Raw genomic sequence first — 27,820 nt, forward strand, 5'->3', positions numbered from 1 at the left:
ATTAATACTAGCAATATGCCAGTAGTGGCAAACTTATTAACAGTGACAAGTGGAATTCTAATAACTTTCTGGATTTTCTTCTTTGGAAATATTTATATTTAGAAGGGGGAATCTGTGGCACTCCTGATGTTGCTGGATTCAAACTCCCATCAGCCCCAGCCAGCATAACCATCATTCCTAACCATGAGCCTCAATGAGAGTTAAAAGTCCAACAACATCTGGAGGATCAAAGGTTGACTGCCCTAGATCTATGTCAAAGAGAAGGCAGTCCAGTGTAGTACTGACAGTCAACCAATATGGGTCTGAGGTTCAACAGGAGATGGAGCATCAGGTACAAGGTTTGCAGGACCACGGACAGATCCCTGGCTACAAGGAACTTGATTCAACTCCAAATGATGCTCCATGTGCCTGGAACTGAGCCCTTTGGCTCCTATTTCTCACCCAGTGAGCTGCAGAGCAGGCGTTGGGCGGATTAGGAGGTGTTTGGCATGATGGGAATCAGTTCCTCTTGCTGAAGAGTAATTGTCTCTGATACCATCTTCCCACCAATGCATAAAAGACTAAAAGAAGGTGCATCTGAAGCTCTAGTGAAAACTTCAGAAGACACTTAGGGTTGTATCCAATGTTAACCCTGCTCAAAACAGACCCACTGAACTCAATAGATTTAAGTTACTTTTGCCAATTGATTTCAATAGGTCTAATCTGAGTAGAACTAGCATTGAATACAGCCTTGAATTAATGTGTACAGGGGATTAATCCTCTCCCCAGACCATTAACCTGCTGACAATTCCCTACCCAAGCTGCTATTTTCCTCTAAAGCATTGCTACTATCTTCTCCCCCTCCTTTCAGAACAGTGCCTATTTGGACTGGAACCATCACAGCTATTATTATTATTATTATTTATTAGACTTGTTAGTCTTTTGTGACCCAAAGGTCACAACTTACAATGCTGTTAAAAACACAAATAAATAAACAAAAATAACCCGAAAACAACCCATCAAAACAGCCACAGGAAGTTTGAGCAGCACTACAATGGTACCTCAGGTTACAGACGCTTCAGGTTACAGACGCTTCAGGTTACAGACTCCGCTAACCCAGAAATAGTACCTTGGGTTAAGAACTTTACTTCAGGATGAGAACAGAAATTGCACATTGGCAGTGAGAAGCCCCATTAGCTAAAGTGGTACCTCAGGTTAAGAACAGTTTCAGGTTAAGAATGGACCTCCAGAACGAATTAAATTCTTAACCCAAGGTACCACTGTAATAGCAAAACAGCAGCATCTCAGTCGATCAAAAGCCTGGGATAAGTTTTTATCTGGTGGCAAAAGGACTTCAAAGAAAGTGAGGAGGACATTGCCTTCTCCCTTGTCACCACTCTCTGAGCCTCCCACAGAAGCTATCATTGATTTAAAAAAGAAAAGATACGGGACTCTTGGATGCATTTAATGCCATTGTCCCACTTTACCCTCAGTCAGCGATAATCAATTCAATGCACCTCAGTAACTTAGTCTTTATAATGAATTGGTACTTCAAAAGATTCCTGCAATGTTCTAGACTCAGAAACAATGGTAGTTATCAGTAACTTCAAAGAGAGGCCTAATGTATGAATGAATTAGTGAAAATGAAGCAATTTGAAGACGAAAGCTGCTTTCAGAGGCAATACATTTGTTATTGGATGATTGCCTGCTAGTGACTGAATATTCCTAGTAAGATTATGAGACCAAGCTGTAGGAATGAGTCACTTCCCCGGGGGGGGGGGAGGTATCTTTGAAAATATAATTTAAATATCCAAGCTTTCTCTTGCCTACATCCTAGAAACCGTATCTTCACATCTTGATACCATAATGGTGTATGGCTTTTCTTAAAAAAGGGAAGGGCCATGGGTCAGTAGGGGAACATCTGTTTTGCATATAGGTGGTCTCAGGTTGAATCCTCAACATCTCCAGTTGCCAGTCGGTGTGTAAATAGTACTGAGCTAAATCGGGTTTGATTCATTATGAGGTCGTTTACTGCATACCTTACCATATTCTATTTTTTAAAAAAAAAAGTTAAAAAAGCAAAATGATCTATTTAAACATCTAAATATAAAGCATTACAGAATTCCCAATTCAATAAAGACACAGCGTTGTATCTAGTGCTAGTCCTATTGAGAGTAGACCCACTGAAGTTAATGAACAAGGCTGCCTTTGGTTCCTTAATTTCAGCAGGCAGACTCTGTGTTGGGCTAGCACTGGATATAACCCCAAACAACAATTTGAGTTACAGTTAGGCTTTGCTCTAAATAGGCCCTTCTGGTTGTTGTTATTTTACTAAAGTGGTTGTGTTTTTATCAAGGCAGTCTATCTACCTTTAAAAACATTGTTATACAATCTCTGGTTTATGAAAATAAATGGTATTATTTTTAATACAGCTACGTATTGATACTGGAACGGAATAAAATGTGGAGGTTCAATGAGTCCTCTAATCTCTAGAACCCACCCACCCCCCATTTGATGGGAAGGAATGGAAAAGAAAGCAGAGGACTAGGAGATTCAGTGGGCAGTTAGCTGCTTCTGTTACCTGACGCCATTGAAACTGAAAGGTGCTGCCTTAAGAGCAAAAAGCCTGCCCAGGAGTATGGGACATAAGTTAGAAAGTTTCTCCCTTTGTCCAGTTTTCTGGGTGGCAGGGAATTTTGGAGGAATGGGGAATGTAGAAAAACGTTGCCAGTAGTGAGCCTCCATCTGCAGTCTGAAGTCTAACACTGTAGTAAGAACCTGTCCAGTGCTTGCTGTTTGAACTTTGAAACCACCAGTGCAAAAATAAACTCTTCAAATAAATAAAAATAAAATAGATCACTTACTGGCCTTAACCACAGCCTAAACCACAGCTACTTTGCAGACTTGTTGCAAGGTAAGGGTGATAACCTGTGGCTCTCCAAACAAACCACAGCTCCCATTCTTCTCAGATTGGCCATGCTGACTTGGGTTGATGGGAGCTGGAGCCCAAGAACACCTGGAGGACCACATATTCGCCTCCACTGTTGCAAGAATTACTGAGATAATGTGTAGAATCAGATCGCATTGAGTTGGAGCAGCAGGCTGAAAATTGATGGCACGAATGGCACTGGAGCCTGGAGCTGATTCCTTACGAATCAGCGCAATTCTAGGTAGGTCTACAGAAAATTAAGTCCTGTTGGGTTCAATGAGACTTAGACCCAGGATCAGGGGGAAAGTTTTAGTCACTGCATTCAGCTTCAGATGCAACGTTGAGGGGTGCTGTTTTTATTGTAATTATTGGTATGGCTTTAATAGATTTTTTATATCTACAAAATACGTGTGCGTATGTGTGTAGTTTTAATTCTATGAATGTTTAATTGCTTTTAATGCTTATTTTCCCCCTCCCCTTTATGTTCAGATTGTTTTCTTTAAGCCGACTTGGGTCCCTAACAGGGAATAAAATAGGATATTAATAAATATATAATATTACTACATTCCCGCCCGCCCCCTCGCTATAGTTTAATTGCTGCGGCATCCCAAGTCCAGAGACTTCGCTGCAAGCCCGCAGTGGATCGCATCGCCCGTTTAAGAAAACGAGTGTGACATTGCCCCTTTAATATAAAGGGGGGAGGGAGGAAGCGTTACAGAGAGTATCTCGCGAGAGTTCAGGCAGGAGTTCTCGCGAGAACCTGTTTCTAGCGGGAAGATGGCGGCGGCGGGAGCGGCGGCTCCAGCGCCGGACGAGGGAGGAGAGGAAGAGGCTACTCCTCCGGCGGCTCCGGGATCTACGACCGGGGAGGCCTCGGGCTCAGCGGAGCAGGGGACAGGGGACTCCGAGACCGGGTGAGGCCCGGCGATAACGGCTGAGGGAGAAAAGCGGGCACCGCCGCTGCTATTGGCTAGGGAGCCTCGGCTCCCGCCGCCTGCTCCTATTGGTCGGGGCTCTCGGGCCTGCCTCTCATTGGTCACAGCAGTGCCGTCCTGCCCAATCAGCTACGTCCGCCTTTCTGCCCGCCCCAACCTTGCAGCGATTCTCCCTGTGCTTTTCTCGCAGGCGCTGTTCTTGAACCCAGAACCCATTGCTGCTTCCCAGCCGGTGTTCATGCTGCCTGCAGGCGCCAGCTGTCTGCACTGCCTCCCCCCGCCCTAGGAATGGGGCTGTACCTGAGCAAGAGAGTTCAGCCATGGAATTGCAGGGTCGGAAGGGGGCCCCAGGGGTCATCTAGTCCAACCCTCCTGCAATTCAAGAATATTAACGAAAGCATCCAGGATAGATGGTCGCCCAGCCTCTTGCTTAAAAGCCTCCAGTGAAGAAGAGCCTGCCACACTCCTAGAGAGTTGGTTCCACATTGATGGAGCATCTCCTATGGTCAGAATGTTCTGGTTGGAATCTCCTTATTTGCAATTTGAATCTGTCGGTTCGGGTCCTGCCCTCTGGAGCAGCGGGAAATGAGCTTGCTCTGTCATCCATGTGGCATGTGCTCACCCTGCCATTCTCTTGGCCCTGTTCAGAGAAATAACAGTAAAGTTAATCTCCAGCTATGGGTGAGAAAGTTCCTTCCACAGAAACCCGAAAAAGCCAGAGCCATTCATTCTAGATTTAGAAGTTATCTTAGCTAAGTGGGCCTGTGTTCTGATTCATTCTAAGGCCACTTGTTTCCAAGCGTAATCAAGTGTGATGTAATGGCTGGAGCATCAGGGTGGGGCAGGAGGTACCCAACTGCAAATTCCCACTTGGCCGTGGAGCTCGGTGGGGACATTGGGTTGGTTACTAGAATTAATAATTATTATTATTATTTGTACCCTGCCCGTTTGGCTGGGTTTCCCCAGCCACTCTGGGCGGCTTCCAACAAAGATTAAAAATACATTAAAATGTCACACATTAAAAACTTCCCTGAACAGGGCTGCCTTCAGATGTCTTCTAAATGTCAGGTAGTAGTTTATCTTATTGACATCTGGTGGGAGGACGTTCCACAGGGCGGGTGCCACTACCGAAAAGGCCCTCTGCTTGGTTCCCTGTAGCTTTGCTTCTCGCAATGAGGGAACCACCAGAAGGCCCTTGGCACTGGACCTCAGCGTCTGGGCAGAACGATGGATGGCGACCGCTCGGGGGTCGCATAACTATCTCTTGTGTTGCCTAACTCACAGGGTTGTAAGAATAAAATCAGGGTGAGGAACCATATAGTAAGCCAGTTTATTTCACATTTTCCACAGATACTTTTGCGCTTAAAGCAGTTTGTAGAAAATAAAGCGGTAGTAGAGTAACACTAATAAAAATTAGTGAGGGAGGCTTGGAGGATGTTGACAAATCAGGGGGCCTTCTTAGTTGTGGTTCCCTGTGTGTGGAATGCTTTATCCAATGAAGTCCACCTGACACCTTCACCAACATTTTTTGACCCCAGGTAAATACTTCCCTTTTCCCCCCACCCGGTCTTTAGTGTGAGCAGTCTCTCCCCCCCCCCCAAAAAAATGTTTATGCTTAAACGCAGAAGATCAGAAACCCTCTTCCATTACTAGCTCTGTCCTGAAGGCTCCTAGTGCAGGAGGGTGCAGGATTTCAAGTGGAGCAGCCATCCCTGCATGACAGCCTGTTTTCTCCGCTACAGATATGCTGCCTTGAATGCCGTGATAGAAAGACAGGGCATAAACGTAATGCTGTTGTGCATGCCTGATTCAGCAAGTATGCGTGTGTAAAAGGAAGTTTGTGAGTGCAATTTCCCTTCCTAGATCAGAAGCAAGGACAAGAGATTTGATGTGCATGGGCAATTTTTTTTCAGTGGAAGAGCACATGTTTTGCATGCTGAATATCCCAGGTTCAGGCTCTAATTCAGTTGATAGGTGATGGGAAAGACCTCCACCTAACACTCTAGCAGCGAGCTTCTGCCAGTCGTGGGCAGTGCTGGGTCAGATGGACAAATAGTTTGACATGGCATAAGGCAGTTTCCTTTTTCCTATCCTGGCCCCTGTGTACGCTTACTTGCTCAGGAGGCAGCCAAGGAAACTGTACCAAGGTACCAAACCTGAGTGAGACTCCTATCTCAATGTGCTCTCTGGACAAGCATCTGACTACTGAGTATGAGAAGGACCCTGATGACGGAGAAACTTGAGATAGCTCAAGATTTTCCTTTTCTTTTAAACTTCGTTGAAGAAGCTTTCTCTTCTAGGAATAAAGGCACACTTCTACATTTAGGCCTCCTTTTCACTTTGTGGACCTGTGTCAGGTCAGGGTTAATCTCTGGTTAACAATAGATTAAGGTCAGATAGGGTCAGCAAACTTTTTCAGCAGGGGGCTGTTGCCTAGACCTTGTGGGGGGGGGCTGGACTATATAATTTGAAGAAAAAAAAATGAACGAATTCCTATGCCTCACAAATAACCCAGAGATGCATTTTAAATAAAAGCACACATTCTACCCATGTAAAAAACACACTGATTCCCAGACCACCCGCTGGCCGGATTTAGAAGGCGATTGGGCTGGCTCCGGCTGCCGGGCCTTACTTTGCCTACCCATGTATGATGCAGAATGGCTGAATGGACAGTAGAGTGGTTTTTGTGTGTGCCTTGCTTTTTTAATGTATGTTCTTTTTCATAGCTGTCCTGCATATCAACCTATCTTGGAGGTTTTAAAGCAGAGGTTGGATGGCCATCTGTTATGGATGCTTTAGTAGAGATTCCTGCATTGCAGGGAGTTGGACTGATGACCCTCCAGGTCCCTTACAACTCTGTGATTCTATAATGCATAAAAAGTGTACAAAACATGATGATGACTTTCTGTGTCCTTCAGGGGGGATGCATCCCTGGCCGATGTCACCGCCACCATGGAGACGGAGTCTTCCAGTGGAAAGGATGCACTGGTACGTGAACTGAGTCTACTCTGCTGGGATACCACATGCATGGGAAGAGCTATGTGCCCTGTGAATGAACTGTTTGGGGATTTGGAGGTAGTCTTTCAGTCCCTGGATGTCATATTGGGCACCACAGAACAGTAGTGCATCCACAAAGCCTGTTAAAGGAGCCCCTGGCATGATTAAAGCGCCAGTCGTTATCATGTTTGTTGCTAGACTATTTTGTAGTCAGTGAAGAAAGGGAAGGCATGTTCTTCAGCTCTCCAAAAGTAAAGCAAAATATTCATGGCACAAATCTCATGCACTTCTTAGGCTACTTAGGGATTGCTGATGTGTTGTGTTGCAAAGGAACAACATGGTTATTATAAAGGAATGGGAGAAGATGAGAAGGTTTTAAAGGTGAGAATTTTGACTTATTGGCAGATTGCCTTTTAACCAGAAGGATAGCAGCATACTGGGGCGGGGGGAGGGTTTGAGATTCCACATTGCTTACCACTGGACAGATGAATCAGATGAATTATGCACTGTTCATGGTGGGGTTTCTAACACTTTCTATTGTAACATGCTTTGTACTGGTTTTTAAAAACCATCTGCCAAAAAATGTTTGTTAACTCTGAAAACAGCACCCTAAGGTAAAATTTGGCCTTTGGCCACCTGTCTATGAAGTGCAACATCTTTGTCTTTTACTGCTCCTGGATAGTGGGCTAAAGTGGATCCATGTATTCCTATCCCAAGGTGGAAAATTATTTCAATGTGGCATGCTAATGCAAACCAAGACAAAGTGAATTCCTGAGCCTCTGTGGGGTTGGTGTGATCAAAGTTTACCCACAAACTTTTCTTCTCTTACTTCACTATATAGTTTGTTTTTTTATGTTTGTTTGTTTTCCATCCAATTTATACACTTATGTGACTAGAAAATTAAATAATTGCATCTTAACACAGGGCAGTCTCTAGTCGACTTACAATTAATTTTTACAGTTACAAAGTTGTTAAAAACCAGAATTTAAACGATCAAATTAATACATAAAACAGCAGCTTTTATAGGGTTCTGAAAATTTGGAAAAGGAAGCTTATTGTACCAAGATGTAGAAGTGATCTCTTTCTGTATCATGGAAAACTAATGTTTAAAAAAACCCCACACTTGTTGCAATTGTTCTTAAATGAGATGAATGTCATAACTTGTGTCTTCCATTCTGGCAAAACTAGCCTAGCAAAAGGCATTGAAATGTGTCCATTAGTGTTGGACTAGGACTGTAGAAATCACAGCCATACAGTTCATGAAATAAGTTTGGATCTCTCAGCCCAACCCACCTCATAGGGTTGTTGTGAGGATATAAAGCAGGGGAAGAGCTGTGTGTACCACTTCAAGTTCCATGGAGGAAGGGTGGGATAGAAGCATAATAGATGTTGTTCTTAGCTCTTCCTTTGGTACACTTGCACTGATGTTGTTACAGGAGGGTGTTGGCGACAGTTCTGAAGTTATGGATAATCAGACCGGCTCAGTAGATGAAGAGAACGGACGACAGCTGGGAGAAATTGAGCTGCAGTGTGGAATTTGCACCAAATGGTTTACGGCAGAAACATTTGGCATTGATACCACGTATGTAGTATTTGCAGTTTTTCCTCCTTTTTGAGCCATGTGATTCCCGCTTGTACTCGGATTCTAGTTTGGTCCTCCTAATAGACACATCTTAAAGAACTTTCTAAATGTTGTCAATTTCTGTATGAAAAGTTTTGTAATTCCAGAAGAGGGCAGTATGAGCTCAGCTACCTAATCGTTTTCTAAATGTATTTACTTGGAGGTCAGCACCACTGAATTCACTGGGGCTTTAATTTTCTATGACAGCACAGTGTTAGTTTTTTCTCTCAAAGCAGTGCTTATTAAACTGCTAGCCATAAAGAAAAATGCTACCTAAGGTATTGGGCAGGATTCACCTAGCAGGTCTTGTGTGAGGACTTCTGCTTGCATCATAGGGCTTCCCCATGGCTCTCATGCCCCCCCCCATTGGCTCTGGGGCAGCTCCCCCAGAACAGTGCATGGGGGGGGGAGAGGAGAGGGGAGATTGTTTTGTCTGGCAAGCTGCAATGCTTGTGCAGATGGAATGTTCATTATTGAAATTGAAATACTTTATCGTCACTTGTACAACTTGTATACAGTGAGATTACACAAGCACCCCCCACTCAGCTCTCTTAGTACCAGTTTTGTGCGTGAGTAGGTGAAGTATTGGGAGCTCAGAGCCGCAGCGTATGAATGCACCGCCATCTTGGAACAATTATAGTACTGCATGGAATACTGCTCATTGGCTTCAGTCCTATACCTACCTGCGAGAAAGCTCCATTGAAAATACTGATACCTTCTCCCAAGTAGTCATGCACTGAGTTATGCTGACTTTAGAAATTCTATTTCGGAATCTCTCTCTTGCTTTTTAGCCATATGCCTTTATAGCTTTTTTTGTGGATACGTGTGCAGCAAGGTATTCTTAACATAAACACCAAAAAACTATTATATGATAAATGATTTTTCCACTGTAAAAAAATAAAAGGAGGAAACAACAACACTGTAGCAACTGATTTTCTACACAGAAATAATAATCCCTTAGACAAAACTTTGATTCTGTTTTGTTGAGTTTTGCATGTCATTTTCTTGATGTCCATGCTGAACATTATTGAATAGTTCATGGTACCAGTAAATATCAAGTGGTTAAACTGCAGGCTTCCCCAAGAATTCTTCCAACTCTCAGCTTGTGAAAGAAATACACAATATCCATTCTTTTATAGGGGACGCGGGTGGCGCTGTGGGCTAAAGCCTCAACGCCTAGGGCTTGCCGATCGAAAGGTCGGCGGTTCGAATCCCCGCGGCGGGGTGCGCTCCCGCTGCTCGGTCCCAGCGCCTGCCCACCTAGCAGTTCGAAAGCACCCCCGGGGGCAAGTAGATAAATAGGTACCGCTTACCAGCGGGAAGGTAAACGGCGTTCCGTGTGCGGCTCTGGCTCGCCAGAGCAGCGATGTCACGCTGGCCACGTGACCCGGAAGTGTCCCCGGACAGCGCTGGCCCCCGGCCAATAAATGTGAGATGGGCGCACAAACCCCAGAGTCTGTCAAGACTGGCCCGTTCGGGCAGGGGTACCTTTACCTTTTTATTCTTTTATAAATTTTCAATTAATTTAACCTTAAGCTAAAACCTCGGTTTTATCTTAGCTGGCGTGTGATTTGTGAAGCGGCAAACGTTTTATAGGACTGCTGGGTAAAATAGGCATTAGTTTTATGATTTCTTTAAGTAATATTCTGCTGCCTAATGAACTTGCTGCATAATGAACTGTGGCAATGACCTTGCTTCTCTGTGTTTGTGTAGCATCGAGCACACATAGAACTGAGAAGTGATAATAAAACAAATTGTGCCAAACAACGCTGTGGAGCTGCAGTCCTTAACCTACTTAATTTGAGAAAACCCATCTATTTCAGTTATCCTGAGTATACTGTTTATGAATTACAGTCCTGGATGTTTACATTTTTTGTAATTCCATGAAAAGTTGAATTTCTATTTGCTTGCTGGTATTTCCCTGAAATGCTGACAACCTTGGCTTAAACGGAGCGAGCAAAGGCTATTTTGCTGGCTCATTCTAAATAAAAGGATCCAAAGAGGTTGAGCTGAATTGCAACATTCCATGGAGTCAGTAAACAAAGTGGGGCTTGAAAAATATTTTTGTAGCTATGTGAATTTTAATGAACTGGTCTTAAAGCTGTGGTTTGTAGGCCATCTACTCGGCTCACTTGATCTGAAATTGAAAGATTGGTCTCACAAAGTTAGTATCTTCCAACTCCATCATTTGAAGCCATTCTTTTCCAACTTTGCACTGCAACACAGCAACTTTCATGCACCAAAATTGATGTTAACCAAGCAGGGGCTTCAGGTGGCTCAAGCGAGTGAGCCAGCCTGCAGGCTGTGTTGCAAGATAGCAACCCCCAAGGTACAGTCTCTCTTGTGGGGTTGAGGTGGGAATTCTTTGCTGCATTGAGACTAGGCACTTGCTTAGACCTGGAACACAGGAAGCTGCCTTTATACCATTGGGCCACTTGCTTAGTATTGACTATACTGGGTAGCAACACTCCAGGGTTTCAGGCAGGGGCTATGTCAGGAGTTACCGGGGACTGAAACCGGGATCTTCTTCACGTGAAGCAGAGCTTGTCACTGAGCTACTGCCTTTCCCCAATATCTGGAATATTTAAATGCAGGTACATTATCTTAAGTAGATTGTAGATCAGGGCTTGACCTACAAGGAAGTTGGGGTGGGGGCAGTCAGCCTATTCACCTTTTGTGATGGCTTCCTTAGTTTTTAGAAGAATCTGGGGTTGGGATTACTTGGCTAAAATGGGAAGAGGTTGAATATGGGTCATAATTTGAAGAGCATTATGCATAGATTAGGCTATATCTCAGTGTCTTTGTGGAAAAGTTGCATGAAATTTTGATATATTTTGTTTCTTAGTTCTGCCTCTCTAGACACTTCAAACTCACTCTAGAACCCAAACTTCAAGAGTGGTTAAAAATAGGATGGGGAGGCTTTAAGGTAGTTTTCCATCTTAAATCCTTTAGTATTGTTAGCTCTAATTCTATAAAATTGATGGGGATTTTATTCCTCTGTCAGAAGCCAGTACTCGTTACTTATTTTAAAGTAAGAAAAGGAGCCCTGCATTTTTGTTTTCCAGAGCCTGCCTGCCTTTTATGACCAACTACAGTTTCCATTGCAATATTTGTCATCACAGTGGGAACACGTACTTCTTAAGAAAACAAGCAAGTAAGCAAGCCAGCAAGGGGGAAATGTCTTGTCTTTTATTTGTTCCTATACTTCTAAATCTATAACTTTCAAAAGGTGGGATTATCATGATTTCCCCTTTTCTCATTATGTATATGACAGCCTTCAATATAACTGTGAGAATATCCTCTTTCATGGCAGAATGCTAACCTGTTGAATCTCAAAGTCCTTGGCTAGAGATGATTTCAGTTAACCAGGATGAAAGGTTTTATGATATGAATCAAAGACCATGTTGCCAAAAGCTGCTGATAACCCAATTCTAATATGCTACCTTGAAGTCTCTACCAAATGCAGCAGATTCTAAAATGCCTCATGCTTTCATTTGGAACCAGATAAAATAAGTTTCCAAATTCTTCCAAAGCTGTGCCACTAGAAACTCCGATTTCACTTAAATATTGAGTGTTTTGGTTACCTTTTCTCTCCTTGTTGATTTTATATAAAAATTGTTCACAGGAAGAGTCAAATGAGCCATGGCCCTTATGTCCGGCCTTTATGCCATTTTGAACAATTTCGAATCTTCCATTGTGAGTTTTGTGTGACATTCTGGGAGACATCGAGCTAATTGCCAAAAGCAAAGAGAGCTTGAAGCATTTCTCATCTGACCCGGCATTGTAGTTGCTGCATTTGGAAGAAATTCCAGAGCTATAAGATGTGTAGCCCACCCGATTGCTCCTTTCCTGTCAAACCATTTCACCAGCTCTCTACATCTTTCCCAATTCACCAAAAGCCTTTTCATCACCTGATGCTTCCATGATAGTAGTATGTTTTGCTTGTGCAGGGCAGCCAAAGATAGCCTGCTTCATTTCTGTATCTGTTCTTTCCCTGAAGATCTGAAGGAAATGTGTCTTAGTGCGCTGGCAAACTTAACCTGGCAATCGAGGACCCAAGATGAACACCCGAAAACAATGTTTTCAAAAGATAAGGTAGAGGTTAATTGTCACAGTTGTAGCTCTTGGCATTCTGTATGCTTTGAAGCACGTGGAAGAATTTAGGGGACAGCTAAGATAGAACTCATCTCGCAGATACCAGAGGGAATTTTTGCCTGTGGAGGACGGTTATGCAACCCCTTATCTTCCATATGAAATGGTACAGTTCAAAACAGGGGTGCCATATCAGTGAAAACTAAACCGTATCCTTGTACAGTGGAACCTCGGTTTTTGAACATTATCCATTCCGGAAGACCATTTGACCTCCGAAACGTTCGAAAACTGAGGATCAAAGGGCTGTTCGCAAATTAAATGGGGGGGGGATGAGAAACATGCCTCAGAAGCCATTTGATTTCCGAGGTGCATTCAAAAAAGGAAGCATTCACTTCCGGGTTTTCAGCGTTCGGCTTCTGAAACGTTTGGCAGCCAAGATGTTTGAAAACCGAGGTTCCACTGTATTTGGTATGTACGCTTGCTATCCTCACAGAGAGCCTCAAATTATCTCCATTATTTTAGTTCGTGGAAACTGTCAAAGGCCTTGGTTCTTAACTATGCCTTCATCAGTAATGTGCTTTTTGCGTTGGAAAACACAGATTATACCCTGCAAGTTATGCACACTGCAGTAAGTTTTCATGGAACTGTACCTTGGTGAATTTATTTCATGTTCTTTAGACTTTGCCCGCTAATATATTTTGTCCAGTAGCTTAAATGCTAGAAATAAGTAGATAATCATGTAGATTGGTGATTCCCAAATGGTGGTCTGTGTAACCCACCCAGGGGTCTGTGGCACCAGTCACATAACAAAAACTACCATGGAGATATCAGAATTTTCCAAAGTAGGAGGTCCATGGCTTGACTTCTGAAAAACGGGGTCTGCAGTACTTAGCTGATTGGGAACCACTGGTATAGATTACCAAGTTTCTCCCCAAAGTCCCATTTTATCTGTTTAATAAAATACTCTGCCTTTTTTGCCTTTGATTTCAAACAGGATATTATACCATTCATTGATAAGTATTGGGAGTGCATGACGACACGACAAAGACCAGGGAAGATGACTTGGCCGAATAATATTGTAAAAACAATGGTGAGTCATGATGATGATGATGATGATGATAATTAATACCCCACCCATCTGGCTGGGTTTCTCCAGCCACTCTGGGCGGCTCCCATCCAGAGCCTTGCTAGGTGATTTTGCACCCCTGGCAGAACCGTCCAGATTGCACCTCCTAGCCATTGACAAATTAGCTCTTCTTTCTGCCTCTCCTCCAACCCCCCGCTCCACCCATTCAATTCACCGTCTATTTAAAACCATTTCTTATATTTATATTTATGGACATATTTTTAGCCGATTTTGCTCCTGCGCCCCCCCCCCCCGCCTGGCGGGGGCCCACCTCACCATTCCCTAGCCACAGTCCTGCTCCCAACAGAAGATTAAAAACACGATAAAACATCAAACATTAGAAACTTCCATAAACAGGGCTGCCTTCAGATGTCTTCTAAAAGTCAGATAGTTGACATCTGATGGGAGGGCATTCCATAGGGCGGGCGCCATTACCGAGAAGGCCCTCCGCCTTGTTCCTGAATGACGGGGGTGGAGATGCTCCTTCAGGTATACTGGGCCGAGACAGTTTAGGCTTTAAAGGTCAGCAAGAACACTTTGAATTGTGCTCGGAAGCGTACTTCAAACATATGTATGAAGTGGGACATAACAAAATTGCAAATTTCTTTTTATTAAAGCTTGGTTAAGAAGCTGGGGTTTTTTAAAAAAAAAATCATTGGTTTGCATTACTGTACCCTTTATTTTTTAAAAATAAAATCATGTCAGCCTCTATTTTATCTCAGCCACCATAAGCGCTTGTCTTTATGGCAGGAAAAACCCCACTACATAACATCCCAGGTACTTTTGACTATGCCATTAGCACATGATTTTGTTTGAATGTTCTACTCTAGTGTAAAGAAAGGGACGTGTTTTTGGTAAAAGAACATCCAGACCCAGGAAGCAAAGATCCAGAGGAAGATTACCCCAAATTTGGACTCTTAGACCAGGTATGTCATGGGAATAAAGTGAGTAAGGTTTATACATTTTTAAAGCACAGTATGCCTGCAACCTATGTGGGGGTTATGTTATGGGAATTGCTCCTAAAGCCAGAATTATGTATAGTCAAAATACACTGACAAGTGGGATTTCCAAAGTCCCAGACGCATGGCCCCTTTATACCCCTTTTTAAATTTTGTGAATTTTTTTTGGCCAAGTTCATAAAACTGAATGCGTGCAAGTTAAATGTGCTCAAGGTGTGGGCTTGCTGTATCCTAAGATTTTTTAAATGCTCAAAAAATAGTCCCTGCGCACAGAGTGATAATCCAACTGATACAAGATGAAAGGAAAAACGTTGGGGAGGGAAGAAGAAAGTGAGTCTTGGAGCAGCTGTGCCTTTCCTTGGTTGAGAGATAAGGCCAGGTTGCTCCCTCCCTCCCCCCCCTTGCCATGATGATATTCTTGAGAGGCAGCCTCTCAGTGGCCCTAGGCTTCTGACTGGTGACAGAGGTCAGCACTGGCCCCCCTTCAGCTCTGCAGTTTCAGGATAGTGATGTTTGCTATCTCAGTTACTTGATCATTTCAAAATATTGCTGAATTATTATTTGTCAATGCTTTTGAGCAGGTTGCTTTAATGATCTATTGAACAACAGGAACTTGGACACTTGGGGAGATGAGGCCCTTTGTCGGACAGAAATAATTTGTATTGTTACATTTAACAAATTTACTTGGCACAACTTCAGTCCTAAACATACTTAACCTGGGAATAATCCCATTGAATACAGTGGGATTTCCTTCAGAGTCAATACGCTTGGTGGGATTGTGCTGTAAAAGACCTGCTTTATCTTTGAAATGCTCAGATCTTGAGCAGTGAGATTTGATCCAAACAGCCTAAGGCATGTAACTTTTAATGGTGTGTATTTGATTTTTCCTTCTTTTAGGATCTTGCTAATATTGGCCCTGCGTATGATAACCAGAAACAGAGCAGTGCTGTATCTACCACCGGAAGTCTGAATGGCAAGTTCCTTTTCTTTTCCAAGTGGGGAAATCTGAATGGCACATTTTAAATTCTCAAGCCCTAACAGCTTCTTCATTGCTCAAATGGCATTCCCTTTACATGGCATTCCTGTGCATGTTTCCTTGAAAGTGCCACTATATTCAATGGGGCCAACTCTCCAGTAGCATGCATGGGATTGCAGCCATAACTAGCTTAATCTTGAGATACCCTAGAAGTCTTACTAACTGAGAGATACCCTTAGAATATTAAATTTGACCACTTGGCCCCCCAGAATTTAGCAAAATGAATCTGTGGTTGTATTTCACTGCATGCAGCTATGTTTTCAAGAATTTGTAAATGCTGAAAGCTAGAAATTTCTCAGCTCGGATTTGGATTTTCTTTTTTAAAAATTAGCATGGCTGTGCTCTTGCACATCTCCCATTGATCCCAGAGCAGGCTGTGCAGGCAAACTTTCCAGAGGATTGTGCTTCCTGTAAGCTGAGCCTAAAGTACTGCAGATCTTGTTCAGGATCTTCGATATAGATGGGTGTCTTTTTCTGATATTTAGCAACTTGCCAGGTCACCGTAGCCGGAATTCTGTGTGAGCGAGTGGATGGGCTGCTGGAAGAGGGAGGAGTCACTCAACCTCTTGTCTGTTGCCTGTGGGTTTGCTGCATTTCCATACTGGCCACAGAGGGAAAGTGAACCCTTTGATTTGCTGCCTTCACAGAAACCAAAGAGGTTCACGGTGCAGAGATGCCTCTCTCCTCTATCAGCTCACTTGGTAGAAGTTAGCAGGGGGAAATTGAAAATCAGGCAGATAACTTTTGCAGACTGGTAATGTGCAGGGCTAATATAAGTGTTTTTTAGCTCCATTTCATGCTGTGGTGTTTTCTTTTTTCTCTCATTAAAACTTGACAACTACATGGTGCAACTTCTGTTCTTTCAGGTGGAGCCTCTTTGGGAGGTGAATATTTACTTTTCAGCTTCTTAAAACTTAAGTATTGTGGTTCACAAAATCTTTTCTTTCTCTTTTCCTTCCTTTCTTGTTTGCCAATCATTTTACATGCTAAAAATAATTAATCCCAAGGCTGTCATATACATTTATGGGAATAACCGTTAAAAGGGCACATCAAATTACACATTAACGTGAAGCATCAAAAGCTTTAAAGGTCACATTCTGCCTTTCACTTGTCACTTAAACTACATTTTCTCCAAGTTTATTTTATTCTGCTCACTTGGCCTCTGTTGGGAGGCCTTGAGATGTCCCTGGCTCTTCAGCCTCAGCAACTGTAAAATAGGAATACTGATAATCTTCCCTACAGGGTTGTTTCAGGGCAAGGAAACGCTGATGCCCATTTTGAGCTGAAACAATCAAGCTGTAAGAATAAATAAGAAATGCATGGGGGAAATGGCTTTTAAGAAATTGATTTGAACATTTGCACCTTTTGGTTTTCTGCCTAATTAGAGGTGTTAAAACAATTACAACTAAAACCAAGTTTTTGCTAACACTGACTTTTGGATTCAGACAACCAGTTTTTACTTTACTTATTTGATGAGCTTTGCTATAATCACTGTAAACTAGGTTGTCCTGAGAAAGAGTTTGTTATTCTTAGGCTCAGGACACCTTAGTGAAATCACTGCTCCGTGTGACAAGTCCCAATTTCTCAGCCTAGTCTATTCCTCAGGATTGTTTTGAGGCTAAAATTCATACCCCCAGTGTTTCTTGCTCAGAGCTCATTGAAGGAAGGCTGGAGTACAAACCTGATGTTGATTCCAAAGTCCAGTTTGGGGTTTTTTAAATGAAAGCTGTTTTCACGGTTTTAGAATAGGAGCCAGTCATATGCTGGATAGTGACCTTTCTAAGAGGTTCCCATTCTGCCGAGCCGAGAGAGAACTGGTTCCCTGGTTTCACACTGAGAAGGGGCACTGTATAGTTAGAAAGTGGAAGGTCTCTGTTTTGATTTTTCACCCAAATTTAGAAAGCTAGAACAAGCATTTTGAGTCATGGTTGTGCAAAATATAATACAACCTTCAAAGGCCGCATTTTCTTTCATTTCTAGAGAGATGCTGATTTCAAAGCTTGCTACACTTGTAGTTATGGCAACTTATGCTACTGTTTGAAGGTGGTTGTCTGCAGTACAAAAAACTTTTAGCTCTGGGTTCATCAGGAGCAGGGAGCGTACATAATGGAGACGTCTACTGTTGATGCTCATATTTTGTGCCCATTCCTTCAAATGAATCCAGAACAGTTCAACACTCAGAGTCATCTAAAGTGAATTGGAATCGCCCTCTGAACATAAGCATGGGGGGGGGGGGGACCTTGAGCAGTCACTTCTTCCATTCCAGTGACTCAGTACAAAACTGGTATTAAAAGAGACAGTCACATGCATGTGGCAACACTGAATTTCCTCCATGTGATGCAATAAGTGTCACGATTGTGACGAGTTTGGAAGCTGATGGCTTGATTCCCACGTCACAAACTTGCAGGGTCTCAGAGAGGAGCACATAGCTGCTTTTTGCGTCTTCACTGAGCTAAGCCAACGTTTGGTTGTTATGTTGTCCAGGCCTGGCCTTGTGATTGAGCTCCTTCCAGACTTCTGTCGTGTACTCATGTACTTTTTGAGTCACGCTTTTGGGAGCACACAGGCTTGATAGCCTCACATAGAGGGACATGGGTTCTGTCTCATTTCTCATAAAAAACCACCCCAAAATATGGTACAGGTAATCAACAGTTAAATAATTTTTAGTATGATTCCTTTGGCAATCTTCTTTGGCACCTTTCAGTTTGCTAGCAGCTTTTTGTAGTGTATACAGCTGTTTATACCTTCTCCAAGTCCTAAAGGGTCTGAGCCCGCCATCTCCAATATTGCTGCAAATGCTTCCGCCACAAAGTAGATGCTGTCGTTTCACTGGCACACACACAGGTGCATACATACCTCCAAGGCCCTTGGATAAGCAAGCACAAGAAGGGGCGGGGGGAGAGTCGCATGGACTATCAAGCAGTTGGTACCACCAACGATCGGTTTCTAACACTGCAGAGAAACATCTTGTGCTTTTGGTTTTTCTAGTTTGCTGTCTTTGAGTGGCGGGTGCTTATAGTTGATGCGGAGATTGTGTGTCCAAGTGTATCTTAACTATTTTGTGCAGTGCTCAAATTACAGGGGGACTTGAGCGGGTGGCAATCTTACCTTTTGTGTTGGTCCCCATAGTAATTGTTTTTAGAAGATTGCCCAGGTCATGGGAAGGCTTTTTTGTCAAAACCTGGAAGGCGTCATGGCGTAAGGGTTGTGGGTTTCATTAAGGATCCCCTGACTTTTTCTCCCCATGATTTGAGCACTGATTTTGTGTAGTGTTGAAATGAATGACAATCTGATTGTAGCTTATTTATTCCTCCTCCTCTTCCCTTACTGACTCAATTCCCTTTTTCATTTTATGTGTTTCGAATCTCCATGAAAGGGATGACAATGACTGGCTTTTAAATTAATACGTGCCTGGTGACACTTGATGTGTTAAGATTCTTCTGTCTTAGTCAAAATGCCGCTGTGATTGATGCTATACTTAGTACAGTCCAAGAAGCAAACAAAATGTAAACAGTTTTAGATATGAAAATTCTGCTTCTGCTTGAAAAATGTCTGGTTTTGTTGAGATTCAAACGCATCCAGGGAATGTTGAATTGATTCATTCTCTCTCTCTCTTTGAGTTGTATTTTCAAATGACAGACATGTTTGTGGCATTTTCTTCCCCAAGGGGGTATTGTGGCAGGAACTAGTGGGAAAGGAAGAGGTGCCAAACGCAAGCAGCAAGATGGAGGGACTACAGGTGCAACCAAGAAAACCAGGAGGTAAGAAGGAAGGAGATTGCCTTTAGTATGCAGATAATCAGGGAAAAGGAATAACTTGTCCACATGGTAACCTTTTTAAATAATTTATTGACTACTGTTGTATATTACTTTTGTGCTAAACTACACAAGATGGTTCAGTTTAAACAGTAGAAAATAGGGGAAAGTCTGTGATAAAAGAAAATGCCAGGCATTCTAGCTGGTGCAAAATGCAGCCCCAAAATGCTAGTAGCAGTGACGCGGGTGGCACTGTGGTCTAAACCACTGAGCCTAGGGCTTGTCGATCGGAAGGTCGGCGGTTCGAATCCCCGCGACGGAGTGAGCTCCCGTTGCTCGGTCCATGCTCCTGCCAACCTAGCAGTTCGAAAGCACGTCAAAGTGCAAGTAGATAAATAGGTACCGCTCCGGCGGGAAGGTAAACGGTGTTTCCGTGCACTGCTCTGGTTTCGCCAGAAGCGACTTAGTCATGCTGGCCACATGACCTGAGTGCCGCAACCCCAGAGTTGTTCGCGACTGGACTTAACTGTCAGGGGTCCTTTACCTTTAGATGCTAGTAGCAGCCAGTAGATTGAACATGTGACACTACTTTTGAACCAGTTGGACTGTGATAAGGCCAGATTCCCATAAAGACCATCTGCCACGATTTGGCACTGCCTATGATATGGGTTAAACCTCAGCGCCTAGGACTTGCCGATCGCATGGTCAAATCCCCGCGGCAGGGTGCGCTCCCGTCGTTCGGTCCCAGCGCCTGCCAACCTAGCAGTTCGAAAGCACCCCCGGGTGCAAGTAGATAAATAGGGACCGCTTACCAGTGGGAAGGTAAACGGCATTCCATGTGCTGCGCTGGCTCGCCAGATGCAGCTTGTCACGCTGGCCACGTGACCCGGAAGTGTCTGCGGACAGCGCTGGCTCCTGGCCTATAGAGTGAGATGAGCACACAACCCTAGAGTCTGCCAAAACTCGCCCGTACGGGCAGGGGTACCTTTACCTATGATCTAATATCTGCCCCGAGGGTCTTTGTATAACCACTGGTAAAATAAATTGAGTTGGCAAGCCCACAAGAAATGGCCTTCTCAGTGGTGGCCCCACAGCTGCTATTGGGTGACAGAGAAATGGCAGAACTACTCAACACCTACTTTGCCTCTGTCCTCACCCAAAAGGAAAGCAATGCCCAACCTGGTGATAACACAATAAATGATGCAAGGAAGGAGCTGCAGCCCAAGATAGGAAAAGAGGTAGTAAGGGAACACCTGGCTACTTTAAATGTATTCAGATCTCCAGGGCCTGGTGGTGGACTCTCCTTCCTTGGAGGTTTTTAAACAGAACTTGGATGGCCGTCTGTCATGGATACTTTAGCTGAGATTCCTGCATTGCAGGGGGCTGGACTAGATGACCCCTGGGTCCCTTCCAACTCGTAAGATTCTGTGATTCTAAAGATTGTACAATTCATTGCAAATTTAAAAGGGCCGTATATATTTTCTTAGGTGATCTTTGGGGTTTGATATGCTCTGTTTCGTGCCTGCCTTTGCTGCAGTTGTTTGCCTGGTAGTTTGGGGCGAAGCATCCTGCAGTGTTGAGCATGCTTCTGAAACGAAAAGCCAAATACTTGATGATGCACTCTTGGGGGGGGGGGCTTCCTTCTTACATCTATATAAGTAATAGCAAAAGCAGGGCAGGGGCTCAGGGAAGAGAAATGTTGTTGAATGACCAACTTTTTTTCCTTACTTCCCATCAGCTGTGCTTCCGTAGATTTTCAATTCCTCTTTCTCCATTTCCCAGCGATCCTATGTTCTCCGCCCAGCGTCTTCCACCCCATGGGTACCCGTTGGAACACCCCTTTAATAAAGATGGATACCGTTACATTTTGGCTGAGCCTGACCCTCATGCCCCTGACCCAGAGAAGCTAGAGCTAGACTGCTGGGCAGGCAAGCCTATTCCTGGAGATCTCTACAGAGCCTGCCTGTACGAACGAGTCCTCCTGGCTCTGCATGACCGAGGTACGGAATAGCGCTCTTTCCACACTTATAGGTCAAGGCTGCAGGAGATGTAGCACTGGTGCAAAACTGGGATAGATTTTCTACTTCTTTACCACTGTGTTACTACAGGCTACCAAAAGTGTTCTGCATAGAGGCTTTTCAGACTTTGCATGTCTGTGTGACATTTACAGGACGCAGGTGGTGCTGTGGGCTAAACCACAGAGCCTAGGACTTGCTGATCAGAAGGTCAGCGGTTCGAATCCCCGTGACGGGGTGAGCTCCCGTTGCTTGGTCCCTGCTCCTGCCAACCTAGCAATTCGAAAGCACATCAAAGTGCAAGTAGATAAATAGGTACCGCTCTGGCAGGAAGGTGAACGGCGTTTCCGTGCGCTGCTCTGGTTTGCCAGAAGCGGCTTAGTCATGCTGGCCACATGACCAAGAAGCTGTACGCCGGCTCCCTCGGCCAATAAAGTGAGATGAGCACCGCAACCCCAGAGTCGGTCACGACTGGACCTAATGGTCAGGGGTCCCTTATGGCTTATATGGTGACATGTACAATGATGATGTTGATAATGGCAGCATGCCTAACTTGACTCCACATGGTGTCACAAGTCAGCACCCATCCCCTGGCTATTTCTGCTTCAAATATCCAAGCTGGAGAGGTGGTGTGGCCCACATTGAGAGGAAGCTGAAGGATTCAAAATGGCATCCTGTAACAGAGGCAAAGGTCTCCCTGGGATGTCCACAGCGTCAGTCTACAGTGTGCTGCAGTTTAGTTTGTTACCCAGTGCAGAGGAATGGGTGCTGAGCTCTGTATCTGCAGCCTCCCTACCCGTCTGCAAGTAACAACAAGAATAGACTCAAGTTGCACAGATAAGACTGTGGCCTCAAACAGCTTTGCTCTGCACATAATTTTAAAAGCTGCCCTTGAAGAAACTTGAACTGGTCCAAAATACAGCAGACGGATTACTGACAGGAGGTCCTTTTGAAACTCATATAACCCATTTCTCTTCAGCGTTTTAAGCCCTAAATGACTTGGGCCCCAAATATCTGAAAGATAACATCCTTTCCTACAGACCCTCTCAGGTGTTAAGATCAGTAGAGGGGGCCTTATTGGTAATTCCACCACCCTCAGAAATTAAGGGGTTGTTGTGGCCCAGAAGATGGCATTTTCTGTGGAAACTCCTGAGGAATTGTGAAATTCCTCAGAGGGGTGTGCCTGGCACCTTCATTATATCATTTCTGATGAATAGACCTGAGACCTGTGTTTCCAGAACCCACCTTACCCCTGTGACTGCAGTTGGTTTTCACTGAGTTTAATATTGATTTTATAATTGTTGTAACCCGCACTGAGACATCATGATGATGATGATGATGCAGATGCAACAGAGAAGAGATCTTAGAACATTTCAGTCCTTGGTGCTTGCTTCACTTGCTCACAGTTGATAATTTAAACACGCAGAAGGCTTTAAGTATTCTTCCTCTCTCCCTAACTCCAAAAAGTGAAGATATAGAGAACCAGGCAGAGGGCCTTCTCGGTAGTGGCGCCCACCCTGTGGAACGCCCTCCCATCAGATGTCAAGGAGATTATAACCTTTAAAAGACATCTGAAGGCAGCCCTGTATAGGGAAGCTTTTTAATGTGTAATGTTTTATTGCGTTTTTGTATATGTTGGAAGTCGCCCGAGTGGCAAGGGCAACCTAGTCAGATGGGTGGGGTACAAATAATTTATTATTATTAATTATTTACAACAACTGCAGCTCCCCAATTGAAGATCTCAGATGACAGATTGACAGTCATAGGAGAAAAAGGCTACTCCATGGTACGAGCCTCACATGGGGTGCGGAAAGGAGCCTGGTACTTTGAGATCTCTGTGGATGAGATGCCTCCTGAAACAGCTGCCAGACTTGGTTGGTCTCAGCCGCTAGGTAAGCCCGCCGGCCCTGCGCTTTATTTACTGACATTTAGTACCTGGCCTTTCTCTCATCATAGAACTCCAAGGTAATGTGCTTTGTTGTTGTTGTTCAGTCGTTTAGTCGTGTCCGACTCTTCTTGACCCCCTGGACCAGAGCACGCCAGGCACTCCTGCCTTCCACCGCCTCCTGCAGTTTGGTCAAACTCATGTTTGTAGCTTTGAGAACACTGTCCCACCATCTCGTCCTCTGCCGTCCCCTTCTCCTTGGGCCCTCCATCTTTCCCAACATCAGGGTCTTTTCCAGGGAGTCTTCTCTTCTCATGAGGTGGCCAAAGTACTGGAGCCTCAGCTTCAGGATCTGTCCTTCCAGTGAGCACTCAGGGCTGGGCTTAAGGTTCCCAAATAGTCTCCCATCTTGGCGCTACCAGGCTTGCTGAGTAATGTTGCTGCATCATACGCCTCCAAGCCTTGCTGTGGGATCCATTCTAGGATCTCCAAAGGGCTGTTGCACCAGCGCAGCTAACACACTGGCCGCCCTCTGGGGACTGAGGCATGACTCTTCCTTCTTGCTTGCCCTCACAGCAGGGCTGCCAGGGTACATCACTGCAGGCAAGGAAATCTGGGCCAGCACCGCCACCTCCCCACCCAGGTAGAAATTGGCGATAAACTTTTGTCCTCATTCCTTCTCCCCCTTCCCAGGAGACCTCTGACTATATATAGATAGCATGTAAGTCCAGGCAGGTACCTTATTGTGAACCTCCGGTTTTTCTGCAGGAAACCTTCAGGCTCCCCTTGGCTACGACAAGTTTAGTTACTCCTGGCGCAGCAAGAAAGGCACCAAGTTCCACCAGTCAATTGGCAAACATTATTCCTCAAGCTACGGCCAGGGAGACGTGCTTGGTTTTTATATCAGCCTTCCAGATGAAACCGAAACTGCCAAATCACTACCAGATACTTACAAAGATAAGGTAAGGAAGGGGTGTGCTCTTTCAAAGGGGAGACTTGAGCCAAGCTTTGACCTTGATCACTGTGTGATCTGTCCTGAGAATACATATGCTATAATAAACTATTATAGTAGACTCCTCGGGTCTCTTACTAAGCTCTAGTACATATTTGGACTAGGTAGTTCCAGTCCTTCTGCTTCATGGCAAAAAGGCTGAATGGGAAAGGTACAGAAGGTAGCATTTTTTGGTGGTCCATCTATTCAAGTACACACGCTTTTCGTTTTTGCCTTGCCTTGCTTTTCTCACAGTCCCATTGTGCATTCCTGGTGTTACCACCTCAACCTCCGAGTCTGTCATAAACAGCAAGTACCATCTCACTGAAGTGTCTTGAGTTCCACACAGGATTTGGCAAGCGTGGAGGTTTTCTGCCTCAATAGCCAGTGTTTGTGCTTCACTATTCTAGTTGCATTTTTGTGCCTTGACTAGGTGTTTGTCCTACTCCACTGCTTACCTTCTTAGGCTTTGATCAAGTTCAAAAGCTACTTGTACTTCGAAGAGAAGGACTTTGTGGATAAAGCTGAGAAGAGTTTAAAACAAGCTCACGGAAGCCAAGTAAGTTGGCGTTTGGAAGGAGAAATCTGCATGCAAGCCCTGCCCAATAAAGGAGAACTGCAAGCCTCCTCGTGTGATCCCTGTCTGTCTCTTTTCAGATAATCTTCTATAAAAATGGTGCCAGCCAAGGAGTTGCATACAAAGATATTTTTGAAGGTGTTTATTTCCCTGCCGTCTCTCTGTATAAAGGCTGCACGGTATGTACCAGTGGGAGGCTGATCATGAGTTCATCTGATAACTCTTGGATTTGAAACAAAGAGGGTTGTCTGGATCCTTAACAAAAACCAGGCCCACACTGGCATGAACGTTAGCTGTGTGCTTGTGGTAAGCAGGTGTTTCCAGCTTTTCGCAGTTGACAGGTCCAGGTGCTAATGTGCAGGTGCCAGATTCTCCCTGGTCTCTCTTCCTCACCACCTGTTTACACCAGTGCCAAGGGCTAAGGGGCCTGGCCCCTGGGATACTCTCTCCTCTGGCTGCCCATTTGGTTTCTACACCGGTGGGAGGGCCCTGTTCCTCTACCAGCCTGCTCTCTTGCCTGCATGGAGATCTTTGTCACTTTATTGCTTCCAGACTAGCACTGGTTCTCAATTAGTTTTTTTCCTTCGGCATCCCTAAAGGAGGTATTTAAATTGTGCTTAGTTGTCTAGTTGTGCGCTCCCCCCCCCCAATTCTTCCTTTTCCTATTTTACTAGCAGTTATCCAGACTCACCGAACCTGTTAAAATTTCTATAAAGTATCCTTATCAACTGGGTGTCTTTCATAGCACCATTTCCCCCAATAGCACTAAACTAATAGGTCATTTTCCTTTTAAAGGTTTCTATAAACTTTGGACCCTACTTCAAATATCCACCAAGAGATATCAGTTATCGCCCGGTAAGTAGGAATATGAGAATGATTTTGACATGTGACTTTCTTGGGCAATGGAAACTTCAAGTCTTTGTGTGTTGAGAGTCTAAGAGTCTGTGTGTTCAAAAAAAAATATCCCCAGATTCACTGACCCAGAAACCTAAATTTCAGCAGTAGGAGTAAAATATGTGAGTTAGACCAAGGATGCAGAGCTACAGGGATGAAGGAAGGAATGTGTGGTAAATGAAACAATATCCCACACCATGTCGTGTTCCTAAGCATTTTTCATGAGAGCTAGAAACCTATAATTGGAGCTTGATTCCAAGGACTTGCGGCAGTTGCTAGATTCTGTAGACAGTAACTCACTCAGCCATGCAGAATTCCTGTATGTACATAAAGATGCAGTCATGCTCAGAGTAGACCCATGGAAATATATGGCTAATGTAGGCCTATTCATTTCAGTGAGTTTTGCTCTGAGTAAATGCTAGTTGGATACAATGCATACTGCATTGCACATCAGAAACACTGAGCAAAATTAGCTCTGGATTATGATTGAATTGCCACCTTGAAAGAAGCACAGATTAGGTGCTACACTCCAGGTCAGCTCTTCCCTTGACCCCAAAGAGTGTGTTTGTGACAGGCAGTTTTCATTGTAGGGTTAGGTCCCTCGTGTTGCTGGACCTCAACTCTCACTGTCCTCAACTGCTCCAGCCAGCGGGAGTTGGGAGTCCAGAAACATCTGGATTCTCAATGCTTGTTTTAGAGCAGGGATGTCTAACAGGTCAAGCAGGATCTACTGGTAGATCCCCATGAGGTTTTGGTAGATCGCGGGTCGATTTCTGGCTCCCTTTCCCTCAGCTCAACAACTTTGACCTGAACCGAAAAAAACTGGTAGATCATCACCAGATTTTAATTCTGAAAATAAATCGCAGTCTCTCGGGAGTTGGCCACCCCTGTTTTAGAGGAACATTCATTGGATTCTGATTGTTTTAAGAATCCCATTTCAGTTACCACCGGCAGGGGAAAAAGCTTGGGTTTTGCCCGGGTAGGTGTGCAACAGGCCCTCCCATCAGCTGCTGCCAGCATAACCCATTCATCGAGAAATGATGGAAGTCGCAAGATCTGCAGGACCACATGTTCTTTGCACCTGATACAGAAACTTGGAGCATGCAGGCCAAAATACTACTCACCTCCATTACTCTTTCCAATCCCCATTGCAACGGGCCTGTTTCTCAGTTGTGGGAGCCACTTGCCCACAGAGCCTCCATTTTCCTGGCCTCCAAACTTAAATCTATTTGCCCTCTCTCAGCCAATTTCTGCATCCAGACCCTGGTCCAGGGCCAATTCTGATGGAGATACTGCGGCAGAAAAATAGAGCTGATAGTCACCAGATCGTCCTTTGCCCCAGTTCTCCTGCTGATCACTTCTAGTGCCTTCATACAGATACTAAATAGCACTGGAAATGGATGGCCCATCGGTCTTCTGCTTCTGCTTTTTTATCATCTGTAGTTTCACTTTCACCAGAACATTTGGTTAATTAGATGTCGTTGATGTGCAAGCCGCATTAGATGCTTAATTAACGGAAAGGCAGAATTTAAAAGTTCAAAATAAGCTGTGGATGGGGAAGCTGTGGCCCTCCAGATATTTGATATCAACTTCCATCGAGTTTCAGCCAACATGGCTAATGGTCAGGGATGGTTGGAGTTGTAATGCAACAAGACAGGTCCCCTGAGATAGCTGACTCCTTCTCTCCCACCCCCCCTTCCTTCTCCACAGATCAGTGACATGGGCTGGGTCGCTGTGGTGGAACACACACTGGCAGATGTCCTCTACCATGTAGAAACAGAAGTTGACGGGAGGCGCAGTCCACCTTGGGAACCTTGAAAGACATTGTATATATTGGGGTGTTTTTTTTGTTTTTGTTTTGTTTTTACAAAAAAATAAACAGTATCACTTGATGTAAAGTGGAAAAGAAATAAATTTTGGGTTGGTTTTTTTTAAAATTTCTGGACTAATTGCCGCTCTCTTAAACCTCCAGTGGAATGCTGGCTGAAAATGGGGAGGGGAGATGCAGTATCCTGAAAAGGGACCTAGC

At 44.3% G+C, this 27,820-nt stretch overlaps 1 protein-coding gene across 2 annotated transcripts; it reads left to right on the plus strand.

Moving 5' to 3' along the window:
• The first annotated feature begins 3,652 nt into the window (after positions 1-3,652).
• ASH2L (ASH2 like, histone lysine methyltransferase complex subunit) lies at positions 3,653-27,728 on the plus strand. 2 transcript variants are annotated; one of them, XM_082200434.1, is made up of 17 exons: positions 3,654-3,822; positions 6,762-6,831; positions 8,277-8,422; positions 11,527-11,615; positions 12,462-12,556; positions 13,548-13,643; positions 14,510-14,605; positions 15,536-15,611; positions 16,541-16,558; positions 19,342-19,435; positions 21,212-21,429; positions 23,169-23,336; positions 24,098-24,291; positions 24,787-24,879; positions 24,978-25,076; positions 25,693-25,752; positions 27,502-27,728. In XM_082200434.1, the coding sequence occupies exons 1-17, from the start codon at positions 3,686-3,688 to the stop codon at positions 27,607-27,609; spliced, it is 1,857 nt and encodes a 618-aa protein (XP_082056560.1). In that variant the 5' UTR covers positions 3,654-3,685; the 3' UTR covers positions 27,610-27,728. The 2 variants fall into 2 exon arrangements, with proteins under 2 accessions (XP_082056561.1, XP_082056560.1); XM_082200435.1 differs by lacking the exon at positions 16,541-16,558 and having other exon boundaries at positions 3,653-3,822.
• The last annotated feature ends 92 nt before the right edge of the window (positions 27,729-27,820 follow it).

The sequence above is a fragment of the Podarcis vaucheri genome (assembly GCF_965113315.1).
Source record: "Podarcis vaucheri genome assembly, chromosome: 15".
NCBI lineage: Eukaryota > Metazoa > Chordata > Lepidosauria > Squamata > Lacertidae > Podarcis > Podarcis vaucheri.